The sequence below is a fragment of the Hydra viridissima genome, unplaced genomic scaffold (genome assembly GCF_058129835.1).
Source record: "Hydra viridissima isolate aposymbiotic clone 2 unplaced genomic scaffold, HvirCarnegie_v1 scaffold_5, whole genome shotgun sequence".
Lineage (NCBI taxonomy): Eukaryota > Metazoa > Cnidaria > Hydrozoa > Anthoathecata > Hydridae > Hydra > Hydra viridissima.
The window spans coordinates 16,643,219-16,657,673 of NW_028324304.1; the positions used below are offsets into that span (position 1 = coordinate 16,643,219).

The 14,455-nt window shown below is 29.6% G+C and overlaps 1 protein-coding gene and 1 pseudogene across 2 annotated transcripts; both read right to left on the minus strand.

The window, feature by feature from the left end:
• Positions 1-324: 324 nt before the first annotated feature.
• LOC149888987 (uncharacterized) lies at positions 325-8,677 on the minus strand (annotated as a pseudogene). The gene is made up of 5 exons (XR_016453064.1): positions 6,657-8,677; positions 2,276-3,231; positions 1,380-1,947; positions 949-1,070; positions 325-637 (listed from the first exon to the last, which is right to left on the minus strand). The product of XR_016453064.1 is annotated as an uncharacterized LOC149888987 (transcript).
• LOC149888988 (uncharacterized) lies at positions 3,564-6,826 on the minus strand. The gene has a single exon (XM_090089380.1). It carries the CDS (start codon positions 6,031-6,033, stop codon positions 3,697-3,699), a length of 2,337 nt encoding a protein of 778 aa, XP_089945506.1. The 5' UTR covers positions 6,034-6,826; the 3' UTR covers positions 3,564-3,696.
• Positions 8,678-14,455: the final 5,778 nt, after the last annotated feature.

The window sequence follows — 14,455 nt, forward strand, 5'->3', positions numbered from 1 at the left end:
CTATTAAACAGGCTATTTAAAAATGATATGATATTTTATTAAATTTGTTAAGTTATTGTCTGATTTAAAACTTAAAAAACAACTAGAATTAGACAGGTTCGTACCGAGCCAACTTAGCGCTTCGGGAAAGCAAGAAAAATTGTGCTCCCTTCCTCTTAAAAAAATTAAATGTTATTGTCTTTAACTCTGACATAACTTTTATTTAAAGAGAAGGGGGCGCAATTTATCTCATTTACAGAACAAAAGAGCGCTCATTTGTTCACTAAATGAGCTTTTATTAATTAGAGTTTATATAAGGAGGCGCATTTTTAGCACAAGTTAAGATTAAAAAAAAAAGATTTCCCTTAAAATTTCCTTTATTTTTTTCTTAATTATAATTAATTCACGTCCTTAGCACGGCCCTGTAATTAGAATAGAATGGAACTAGATTTTTCATGTCATTTAATGTTTTTAAAACGATTTGTGGCTATGAAAATAGCCGTTTTTTAAACTTGATAGGGTTGTATCATTGACATTGGAAAGTATCACTGACACCCGCATCTTTGATTGAAATGTGGGCACACTCGCAATGATACCATTGTGGGCATTTTGTGCATTGCACCCAATCGTTCTTTTTAGAGGATGTGTTCTTGCAAATCTGTAATAATAAAATATTAAAGGTCATCCTTGTAATCACTACTACAATATCTATTACTCCATCAATTTCTCATATTTCCTAGACAGCTATAATTTAGATATAACTGTAAACAACTCAAAGAAACAAGGAAACATATGTTTATAAGGATAGGACCTAAAATGTAACAACGGTATATATTTATTTTTCGCCAACCAAATCGCATTTAATTCAAAGTGGACGAACAAAATAGTAAAGGAACAGGTTATTCCCTAATACAATATTGGAATAAAAATTTCAGCTTATTATTATGTTAAAATAAAATAAACACTTGCCCTGCAAATATCGTACAGACGTTCAAAACCACTTTCAAGGTTCTTTAAACACCTACCGCATAAAGTATCGTATATATATTTACGAAATTGTACTTCATTAAATGGATCATTGATATTTTTTTCTGAAAACACAATTTTAAAGAAAGTTAAATAAAATAGAAAATAAAAAAGTCGTGTAATGATGCATTTTTAAATAGTCGCAGACAAATTATAAGTTATGCAAACTATAATTAACAATTATAATTTATTGAACAAATAATTAAATTTATAGTTAATAATGCATAAATGAATTTATATATGCAATTAATTAAATATAAGCAACATAATAAAAAATTAGTTATAAAATCGACAACTAAAAAAATACTAATATATAAATATTGCACAAGATGCACTCTGTATGCAGAATGCATATTGTGTAAAAATAATGATACCTTCACAAAGTTGTAATGCATAATAGCATATGTAAACACCGCAGTTGTAACTATCCTTCTGTAAACAATGACTTGGGGCTGAAATGACGGTTGGGTTTAAAATGTTAAACTTTAGTCGAAAAAGGTCTTTAGCAACAGCATTGGATTTATTGTGTGATAAATTATTTGGCATAATATTGCAATGGAGTGGATCAAGTACAGTTATTTCTTTTGTTATAACTTTTAGATGTATTAAAATCCAATGAGAATTAGTTGGGTTAAAAGGAATAAGGACTTGTTCTATAACTTTAGTATCAACATCTCTCCATAAAAGCCATAAACTTTTTGAACAGTTTCCCTTCAATGAAATATTTGGGTCCAACTTAAAGCTAATGCTTCAGTTGGACCCAAATATTTCATTGAAGGGTATCTTTTTTCTAAGCAATGTAGAAAACTTCCTATGACTTCATCTTGAAGCCAGCCTTTTTGAAAACCTGGAGTGCTTTTTTTTAAATTAAAGGAAATGTCAGATGGTATATTGTTTTCTAATGTCAAAAGGGAAATAAAAGATATTTGGTGAGAGCCATGTCTAAATATATCAATAAATTAAAAAAATAAATAAATATATATATATATATATATATATATATATATATATATATATATATATATATATACACACATATATATATATATTTATATATATAAACAAACACACATATATATGAATAATTTATATTTTACACAAAAATATAACTAATATACTGAAGGAAATATAGTTTATTGTTTTATTTACTGTCTAATATATTATCCATTACATCAAATTAACTTAAATAAGCAAATTTATTTAAAAGCTAAGATATTCATAGAAAATATGAATAGTAGCAAGTATTTGAAAATGTATTTAAATATCTTACGTAATGAGAGTGTTGGTGAAATCACAAGTTTCAATCTTATCGCATATTATTGTACTTTGTTTATCATGAATTAGATCAACATGTTGCTGAGACAATTTCAGAACTATCTCTTCTTTTTGGTTTTGTGCAGGATATTGATATGGTTTTGTTTCCTTTTTCCTATTTTCTTTTCTTGTTCTCTTAAATTTATTGGGCTGCCATTGATTATCCAACTTCTTATTTGGTTCAAAATTTAAAAGGTTATTGTGTGGCTTTACAGGTATCTCAATTGAATTCATATTTTTTATGGCTTCAGCTTGACTGATCATGTCTTCCAGTTGTCTGTTCATTGAAGGAAGTTGCAAATTTATTATCATGGGATGAGAAATTAATGTAGATAATTCATCAATATTTTTTTGAAACCTTTCAGTCTCATTTATAAATGTTTGTGATTTTTGCTTCACTTGATTATTACCAGTATTAACAGCTAAAGATACTTTTGTGTAGTTTTTTTCTTGAGTTCTTAAAAGAAATGATCGTAACTTATGAACATGCTTGCAAAGGATTATGATGTCATTACAATTACACCTATATAAATGCTGACACAAACCCTTACAGGCAGGATTTAGACATGATTCTGAACACAAACTTTCCTTACATGTGTCGGTTAGAATGTCAACATTGTATGTTACATCTTTTGATTGACTCTTAACTGTGTACTGAGTTAATGAACATTTAATAATACATTTATCTGAAATCAACATTCCTTTTTCATGTCTCTTTTTGTACTTTTTTGGGAGAGATACTGTTCCAAGATAAATGTTGTCTCTTTTGTGGCGCCAATAACTATCTTCCTCAATTGTTAAAAGTAAATTGATTAAATCGTCTAACCTTTTATTAGGTCGTCTTTCCATATAAACTGTTTTCAATTTGTTATGAAATGACTCACATAACATATTAGTATCAGTGTCAGCATGGCCTACTTAAATACACGGCCTTCTTTACTGCTTAAATCGAAAAAAATAGAAGGCCAGTTTAAAAATCGTATATTCGGCCGGATGGACAAACTTTCTCAAATTAATTTTGATTATCGCGCTATAAATTTTCAGTATGTATATCTGGCACAGGATAAAAAATTTTACGTTAGCTAGCTAAATCTTAACTGCTAAATTTCAATAAACTTAATTGTGAATACTTAATTGTGGCTTCTTTTTAGTATAAGATAATGGTTGCACCTCTAATTATTTCTGTTGTAAAGTAGTCTCAGTTTTTTGTTTTCCAAAGTACAATGATTTGAGAAAGATATGAGTTATATTTTGCAATAGAAATTTTGGGACTGTCAAGTTCTGTGCATGAAATAAAAATATACAAATTCTCAAAAATAAGCTTCAAAAGTATAAAAAACTCTAACACAAACTGATTAAAAGTGAAACAAAATATTTTCATTTTTCTCTCTGTCTTTTTTTAAATGCAACTATGTTATCTGCAACAATTGAATCCCCGACTCTCTTTCTGGTGTTATTAAAATAAATATTTGAAATAACAGTGTGTATAATTTCTTTTCCATGACTTTGATGGTTTGAACATAAAAATGGTTGATACCCTTCTCTACTGCCAAGAACTAACTTTGCTGCTTTACGGTGTTGCATTTGAGACTGATAAATAACATCAAAAATGTGATCTAGCATAGCAAAACTGTCACAGACATATTCTAAAAGCAGTACTGATGGAGTTGTTAGCCCACCTCTGGATAATATATTTAAATAATTATAATCATTTAACTCCTGTTGACAATTTTGAGTACAAAGCAATTTGCAACATACTCCAAACTTCTTAATCAATTTTTTGGCAATAAAACCAGCAATATAACTGGCAACTTCACGAGAATCATCCGATAAAGTCACACAATCAAAATCTCTTTCTTTAATCTGCTCCATTAAGGATCTAACATGTTCTATATCTTTATCAGCATTGATATCATTTTCAAAAATGTCAATTCCTTCTTTTATCAAACTTTTTATTTGGATTATACTCTCACTATAAATGACATCTTTCAAACTGACAAGGAATCTGCCACCGCTCATTTGACGGTATTGTCCATATCTTCTTTCTAAGGGATCACTTTGAAAACGAGCAGTCAATATAAATTTGTACTTATCTTCCAGCAGATCTTCAATTAATGAAGCATGACATAATAAAGTTCTTTGCAGTGCTGATGATGTTTGGGGAGATAATGTATATTTCTCAAAATTTGGAATTTTTGTGTTTTTCCATTTGTTTAACCAGTCAGCAAAAGCTCGAAAAAACTCAGGTTTTTTATCATTTATAATAGCAGCATTACCAAGAAAATTATTAGAAAACTGATTTTTTGAATTTGTAATTGTCCACCATTTATTGAATAGAGTTAAGAATGATGCAATATCTAAACGGTCAGGAAAATATGAAATTATTGCTGCTGCTGTAGTTTCATGGAAGATACCTAAGGCAACACTGACATTTTGCTTCCATTTTCCAGGATGGACAACTTTGTTATTTATATTTGGTACTTTTTTTAAACTTGCATCCAACAGACTGTCCTTTTCTAATAAATCATGAAATATTTTCCATGATATTTCTCCTGATTGAACATGAATTTCATCTTTGAAAGCTGAAAAATTAAATTCTGGAAAAATTAATCTTTTTTTATTAAGTAAGTTGTTTCGAATATTTTTAATCAGATGCACTGTGTCAAAGAATAAGTAAACTTTTTCTAATAAATCATGAAATATTTTCCATGATATTTCTCCTGATTGAACATGAATTTCATCTTTGAAAGCTGAAAAATTAAATTCTGGAAAAATTAATCTTTTTTTATTAAGTAAGTTGTTTCGAATATTTTTAATCAGATGCACTGTGTCAAAGAATAAGTAAACTTTTTGTGATAGTACATTAATAAACAAACCATCTTTTTTTTCACCATGCGTATCAAGTAATTTTGTAAAAGAAGAAACATTTGAAGCGTGATTGTCACAAACAACACCTCGAACATTAAAATTATTTTTTATTAAAAATTGAATCAGGTTAAGAATTTCAGACTTTAACCAGTCACTGTTCAATTTTACAATTGGAATTGCTTTGACAATACAGGAGATACTTTCTTTCAAACCAACTACCATGAAAGAGACAATGCTTCTATAACATTCATTTTCCTCACTAATCCCAATAACATTGCCACCAGAATATTCAGCACATTGTTGCAAATACATTTCATCAAAAATTATTATAAGATCTTTCGATAAGTTCCCATTTTCATGTAGCAACTTCAAAACTTTCATAGAATCTATTTCACCTGATTTAAGCTTGCCTAACAAAGATATAGATGGGAGTGGGAATTCCTTCAGCAGTAAATGATAAGTTTGCAGTGAAGTGTACCGCAACATTAATGCAAATTGAAGAACATTTGAAGAATAAATTTGTTTTTTTTTTATTTGGTGACTTTTGAGTTCTTCAAGAATAGAAGACAACTTTTCTTTTTCTGTACTAAAATGTGAATTGAGATTTTCCAGCATACTCCTTCTTTTTAACATACATTGGTGGGTTACTCTGAACCATGATGGTAAGGAAACTGGAAGATTTTTATAAAAAAGTTGGACATGTAAATTTTTGTCGATACGAATAGACTCAGCAACTTCAGGTATGTGTAGTTCATTTTGAATAATTCTATGGAACACAACACAATCATCAAATTTTAAAAAATAAATATCCTGCTGGTGAATCAGCAGCTGAAAGGGAATCAACATCTTTAATAATATCTTTTAATAAAAATTTCTGATATTCATCTTCTTGAAATATTCTTTTAGCTGGTGATTTTCTTGGTCCAGATATAACTGGAAGAGAAGCAGTTGCTATGCTAGCAGGGTATATTGTAGGAACAGGCTTTAGGTTAAACAGCAAACGAAATCGTTTTTCTGATGCTCCTTTATGTACAAACTTTTTATCAAAGTGTTTTAAACAGATCACAGATGATTTTGTGACAGTCCAGAAATTTCTATTTACAAATCTAATCCATAACTTTCTTAAATCATCATCTTTTGGAAAACTGAAAACTGGAACTACTTCACCACCTAGATAATTGGAGGTACAACCAACAACACAGCATTTATTAACCATAATTACTATCTATTTATAAAAAGAAGCTATAATCAAGTATATGAGGTTTAGTTGATGTGAAGATATAGAAAACGCTGAAGTTTTTATCCTATGCCGGATATACTTATTTAAAATTTATAGCGCAATAATTAAAATATGTTAAGAAAGTTTGCCCATCCTACAGAATATACGTTTTTTAAACTGGCCTTCTATTTTTTTTCGATTTAAGCAGAAAAGAAGGCCGTGTATTTAAGTAGGCCATGGTGTCAGCATGTTGAAAGTTGCGATAGCAAGAAGCCCATTTTATATGTCGAGGAGCATAGTATGTAACAAAGTAACTAATGAAGTTAGGACATTTATGTTCATATGCCTTTACAAAACCATTCATAGTTGATAAAAAAAACATCAGGGTTTTTTTCGTCAATGATTGTCTGTAAGATCCTATAAACTTCTTCTTGTAAATTAGATGGACCGACTAAAGGAAGTTTATTGCGCCATGCCCGTTTTACATGCCATTTGCATAGCAAGTGGCGCACATCTCCGAAAACATTATTGAAAGAATTCCAGCCTGACAAATCATCATCTGTCATAACAGCATTAACTTTTACAGAATGATTGCATCTCCTTTTTATTTCCTCTAAGAATGGTGTTATGGTTTGTTCATCTGCATGGTTAGAAATAAGAAAAGCTACTGGATAACCCCTTTTAAAATCATCTCGAACTAGTAAAGTTACAAGAGGAAATGCATACTGATTGGTGCAGTGTGTAGCATCAATAAAAACAATTTGTGATGAATGCTTTTTAAACATTGATAGTTGATGCTTTGTTTGTATACCAACCACAAAGGAATCCTTATTAAGGTCAATGTCGTCATACACTTTTGGGCCGATAACAGTTTGTTGTCTTTGTGGCTTAAAAACCAGAATGCTATTAAAATCTTCAGACTTCAACTTTTGAACAAGTAAAAAAGTTGAAATGCTATCATCAGGGTGAAGCCGACATCCCTTTTTTACTGCTCTGTTGATATCAGAAATATTCTTTTTTGTAAGAAGATGTGATTTAGTTTAAACAGCATCTTCATCATTTCTATTTTGTCTGTCACCAAAACTTTCCCTAAGATCACGATAAACCGTATTTACAGGTACACCTAATGATAATTTAGTAGAAATATTTTTTTTAATATTACCTGGGATAGGTTGGTACATGGTATTTGTAATACTAACACTGTGGTTATGAGTTTTGATATACTGCACATTTGTGACACCATTTTTGTTTACTGTGACAATCATTCTGGCAGGGCAGAAGGCACCTGATTTAACACTCCCTCTGTAGTACCTTTTATTAGTTTTTCTTGCTGGTTCACTAACAGTGCGATGCGGTTTAGAATGACCATCATTTTGACAAATAAAATAACTTTTTTTTACATCTTTTTTTATATTTTTTCCAGTGAAAAAACTACCAGTTTGTTTACTGAAAAAAACATAACTATTAAGTTCCTCCTTTTCCTTCCATGCTAAGAATTCAGATTCTGATAAAAAATTGTAGGATTCTTTGGAAAATATACCTTCATGACATTCCTCTATGTGTTTAATAAGTTTGACTTTTTGAAAAAATACTTGGCCGCAGTCTTGATAGTAACATGGAGTTCTTTTATCTTTGGATTGATCATCTCTAAAAATGGTTTTATGTACCTGTAAAGCATGTCTTTTCATATTATCTTTTCTTGTAAATGACATAATACAAGCAGAACAGATAAAACTAAAAACAAAAATTTTTAATTAAGTCTTTATATACTTTAGTTACTTATTGACATCAATTAAGTATTTTACCCGGGTTTTTTTAACTGAATTTCTGTTAAACTATTCAATGGATTGATTGATGACGATGCTGAAAAAAAAAATGTCATTTTTGTTTATAATTCACTACAGAAAACCACTAAAAAGTTTCATATTATCAACAAAATGGTTCTTTTAACTATTTAATTTTTGAAAAGGGGGGATTTACTCTCATATGAAAAAAAATCCTTGAAAGAGGAGATTTATTGTTTAAAAAAAACTTGACAAAAGTAAAACTTACTCTTATAACAAAAACTTTAAAAAGGGGAGAATTACTCTCATATGAAAAAAATCATTAAGAGAGGAGATTTACTCTTTCAAATAAAACTTGACAAAAGTAAATATTACTCTTACAACAAAAACTTTAAAAAGGGGAGAATTACTCTTACCACAGAACACCACCAAAAAGGTTCATTTTATCAATGCAATTGTTCTTTTTAACTATTTAGTTTTGAAAAGGGGAGAATTACTCTCATATGAAAAAAATCCTTAAAATATGAGATTTATTGTTTCAAAAAAAACTTGACAAAAGTAAAACTTACACTTTTAACAAAAATTTTAAAAAGGGGAGAATTACTCTTCCACAAAACACCACCAAAAAAGTTCATTTTATCATTAAAATGGTTCTTTTTAATAATTTAGTTTTGAAAAGGGGATAAATACTCTCATATAAAAAAATCCTTAATTTAAGAATTTTTTTATATGAGTTTTAAAGCTTATAAGAGGAGATTTACTTTTTTATGGGACTTACTCCCACTATCGATATTACATAACAACTCAAAAAACTAAAAACCCTACCTTCATAAGGATTTATTTCTGCAGTATTAACAAATGATAATTTATCACTAAGCTTGTTAAACATTTCTTTGTTTAATTTCACAATAAGGTTATTTACTTTAATAACACCAGGAATTCAAAAACTTTACTATTCACGACAAATTTTCACGACTAAAACATGCGACAAACTTTATGCAGGTTAATTTACGGGCTAATGTTTACGTCGGGAGTATTTCTCCCCTACGTAAAATTCGAGTCTTTTTAAAAGCATCAGAAAGAGAAACACAGACAACAAAGCAGGCGAAATAAGATGGAAACTCATCAACTTTTGCCTGCCATGTTTGGACAGACTCTTCCGCAACAAATGCGCAACAAACCTATAACCTCAATGCGGAAAGAAAAAAGAAACCGCGGAACACATGATGTTCTTCTGCGAAATGGTACAACCACTAGTAAAAATCCTGATTTTCCTCCTGAAAAAGATTTACCCGGGGAACACTTTTGCAAGAAACAACATTTATTTTTTTATATTCGGTATAAAAGAAAAAGATTACGAGCTAGGCCAAATTCTGCTCGAAGTCCTATACAAAGAGATCTATTTTAACAGAATGAACGACGTGCTCGAAAATAAACAAAAACCACTTGAAGCAAGAATAGAACGCTTCAAAAATCTCATAATAAACAAATTAAATACAGAATACGCCATAGCGCTAAAATATAATTTATCATACAAAGAACACTTTAAAAATCTCATAAACGGGAATAACCGACTGACTTTTGATATAGAAGTCGATCCGGTAACACCCATCTTTCAATCATCTAGTTCCTTAAGTAAGTAACTCTTTCTCTCTCTTTCTCTCTCTCTTGCTCTGTTTCTTTTCTTTCTATCTTTATCGGATTCTCTCCCTCTTCCCTTATTTCTATCTGTCCTTCATTTCTTCCTTAACTCTTCTTTCTTCTCTCTCGCTTTGCATTCCATATATATATATATATATATATTTTTTTTCTCTCCATCATTCCTAAATATCTCTCGCAGTATCTCTCTTTCCTTCTCCTTCGATCTATCCTTCTATCCTTTCCTCTATCTAATCTCTTTCCTTTCTCGATGATATTTTATGAGCCTACGCTGAGACGGGAGATCAAAGAAAATAATGTAAAATAAAAAAGCTTAATAAAAACAAAAACTAACTAAAACAAACTTATAGAAAAGTCTAAATGAAAAATATATAACTAAACACTTTACTCCTTTAAATACAGCTTTTAGAGAAAAGCCAGTCTTTTTCCAAAAAAAAAAAAAAAATCTTACTTTCTCCGTAAGCAAAAACCTCCGATAAAACATTGATATAAGGTTTTTACCTTACCTTAATGTAACAATATTTTACGCTTTATATACCAAACTATAGTTATGATAGTATTAAAATTTACACGACCTTATACACAAAATGTATGTAGCATAATTTGTTATAAATGTCCGTATGGTAAGTAACCAGAGGACAATAAAATACAATACAAAAAAAAAACGTGCCTGTTGGCTTATGTTATTAAGGGTGACTAATTGGTCTGTGGATTACATCACTACTTGTTACTCGATTTTCGGCGCTACTGCACTTTTGCACCCCCCTTTTTTTTATAATTGATTAAGATAGAGAATTTCATGCTGATTCAGAAAAATATAAATACATAGACTTGAAAATCAACGGAAAGTGCTCTAATTTGAAGTCAAAGTTTTAATAAATCCCACTAAAATTACTAATATTCGCCATTTTTTTTAATAAAAAGATTTTTTAACATTAAGCAGTACTCCAAGCAAAATTTACATGGTTTACACTTAAAAAGAAAAAAAAAAAAGAAAAACGTAACCAACTTTCAAAATGCGTGGAAATTCTTTTTAAAAAAACGCATCTATCCCAATAAATAAATATTTTAAGTAAATTTAGTAAATAAAAAAGCTTGGAACTAATAAATATATATATTTTAAAATATATTTTATCAATCAATTTATTTAATAAAGTTTAATGAGTTTAAATCAATGTTTCGTACAAATTTGTGTTCCAATTAATTTAGGAGTAAATCCGTAATAAAAGCATGCAGCAATGCAGCAAGTTCCTTTTGTTGTTCTTTCTTTATAATTTCCCTCGCCGAAAGAACGTTTACCGACATTTCATACTATTTTTTGCATTACAATATGGCACTTCGAAATGCAACTATGGATGAATTCGACTCTATTTCTCTGACACAGATTGGAGCGCGATTCATGAACAACTTGGACTCCACAATACTTTGGTGCAGAGATTATGGTTTAATGGCAGTCTCTATGAATTGTAACGTATGTGGCGTACCTTGCACACAGCAAAATTATATGCGAGCAGCGGATAAAGTAGTTTGGAGATGCCCCATTAAACGTTGCCGCAGAACTTTAAGTATCAGAAAAGGGAGTTTTTTTTAAAACTCACATTTGGAATTGTGGCAGGTTATATCAATAACTTACATGTGGTGTAGGAGCGCTGGCACAAGCCGAGGCATGTCTTTAGAAGATGTCAAACACGAATTGAGAATAGGCAGCGACCATTCGGTTGTTGACTGGAATCAATTTTGTCAAGACATTTGTGGGTCATATTTCATAAATAATCCAGAACAAATTGGTGGATCAGGTTGTGTTGTGGAAATAGATGAATCTTTGTTTTCTAGGAGGAAATACGAAGTTGGTCGCTTAGTTCCACAACAATGGATATTTGAAGCCAAAAACAAAGAAAGTTTTTTAGTTCCTGTTGCAAATCGTGACGCTGCTACATTGCTTCCTGTAATACAACAATGGATTCGTCCTGGTTCAATTGTGTGGAGTGACATGTGGGCTGCTTACAATAACTTACCAGCCTTAGCATATCAACATGAAACCGTCAACCATAGACTTCATTTTTTTGATCCTCACACAGGAGTTACTACGAACCATGTGGAAGCAATATGGTGTTGAGCCAAATCAAAATTAAAAGCTATGATGGGGCCTACTAATCGTGAAATGATTCCGGATTACTTATCAGAGTTCTACAACGATTTAATGAACATCGCTTCTTTCACTTTTGGACCCAAATTGCAGCAATTTATCCTGTGTGAATTCAAATGCAAAGTGAATTTATTCTAAAAATGTTTAATTTATATACATGTAAATAAATAAAATAAAAAGTCTATTTTGTTGTGTTCTCGTAGCATACGTTTTTTTTATCATTAGCTACGCCTGAGCAAACTCGAGAGAAATTAAAGAAAATTACGCAATATTTTAAATAAGTACTTTTACGATGAAAACCATCCATTCACTTTAGCTACCGTGAAATGGTTTTTAAAATGGCGAATATTAGTGTTTTTAGTGTGATTTTTTAAAACTTTGACTTCAAATTAGAGCACTTTCCGTTGATTTTCAAGTCTATGTTTTTATATTTTTCTGAATCAGCATGAAATTCTTTATCATAATCAATTATAAAAAAAGGGGGGGTGCAAAAGTGCAGTAGCGCCCGATTTTCTCCCCCACCCCAAATTTTTATGATTATTACTGAAGGAAAACTTTTTGTTGATTAAGAATTTATTAATAGCATAGGTCTCTAAATCGATGGAAAGTGCTCCAATCTGAAGTTGAAAGTACAAAGTTCCACTAAGCTGTAAAATTCACTCAATCGAAAATTTTCTCAAAGTAGTGAAACCTTAGGTTTTACATTTCATAACAATGAATATTAATTAGAAAACGTTACGATAATTCATCCACGTTTGAAATACCACGCGTATTTGATTTAATATCTCGTATATCTTTAGAAATTTTTATCGATCAAGTTGAAAAATCTTCTTATTAGCTATAAACTAAAACAAATTTGCAATTGCAATGTTTTTTATTATTATGTAAACAAATTTGATACTGTTAACTTTTTTTTCTCATACTTTAAGCTAACCCTCCGTGAAAATTTAATTTTCGTTTTTTGTTTGCCCTTCGAAGACTTATAATAAACAATATTGGCTCTCATTTCCTAACAGAAATGGTGAAAAATTCGACGCCAGTACACTTTCGCACCTCCTCCGAACTTACAGATTTTAATTGCAGATTCTGAAAGATCGTCGCTTAAACGAAAATAAAAGGTATTCAACAACAAATTTCAATAAAGTAAATGGCTCTAACTCGATCTTAAAGTTTTGAAAAAATACAATCTAAAACGTTAATAACGCTAATTTTTTTAAACGTAACCAGTGAACTTATGTTTAATTTGTAAAACTGCTTTGTTTATTTAATGATCTGGTTTTAATTGTCATCACGCATGTAAATGTCCTTGCGCTAATATCGTTGTTTTAAAGTCATTAGATATAACTTATTAACTTCCTTTTTATAACATTAACTTCCTTATTTTATGATTAACTTAGATAGGCACTTAAACATTTTTTTCAAGTTTTCAGAAAATATCTAAAATCACAATAATTTGAGTTTCGAATTTTCTTTAAAATGGAACCAAACATGCTAATTCATGATAAGTGGAAAAAAAGTTATAGATTTTCAAATCATTGAAAATGATGAAAAATATAAATGAAATATATATAATGATTCTGGTATTTTCTGTAATCAAATTTTATAAAATTTAATAGCTTTATGAAATAAGGAGCAATAGCAATATATTTAACATAAAATTTAGTATTCACATTTAGAAAATTTTAGGGTGTATCATTAATGAAAACACCCGAAAAAATTCTTTTGAGGGGTGATAGTATATTCTAATATGATTTCATTCCAAGTATTTTTAAAATCCAGGATTGGCGTCCGTGAGAGATATTTGCATTTCAATCTTTTCCTATATTAGTCATAAATGAAACCCACATTCTTGATTGAAAAACTTTATAGAACATTGTTTTTTTCTGTATTTCATTTGAAAATGATATATTTTGCAAAAAAAGCAAAGCAACACATGATTAAAAGAGGCTTCTAAAAACTAGTTTCTGAAGTTAATTAAAAATAAGTTTCCAAATATTTTCTTCTTTCTGTTTGTAGATACGCACTTAAAAATTTTAAACTCTTTTCATATATGACTATTATATATCATTGGAAAGAGCTTTAAATTAGTATTAAAATGGCGAAAATTTCATAAAAAAAGAATGATTCTATAGAAAGTTATGTAAATTTAAGTATCAAAATTTAACTACAAGGATTACTTAAGAAAAATGCGACCAACTTCATAATATCACGATCGGCTAACAGTTGTTTACTAATAGAACATTGTTGCAAACTCGCGCATGTATTTTTCTCTGGGTTTGAATTTTTATTGAGCAAAACACTGAAGTGGTGATAATAATAATTTTGTCAACTAAAATAATATTTCTTTTATAGAAAAAGAAGTTAAAAATTAATTTACACAGATATAACAAATATTGTGATCATATTACAACGATTATAATAATATTGCGTAAATTTGAAAACAAAAATGTTTTATTCGTA

Excerpts from the sequence above, each read along its gene's own strand:
- LOC149888988 (XM_090089380.1), bottom strand. The coding sequence starts at position 6,033 with ATGTTGATTCCCTTTCAGCTGCTGATTCACCAGCAGGATATTTATTTT.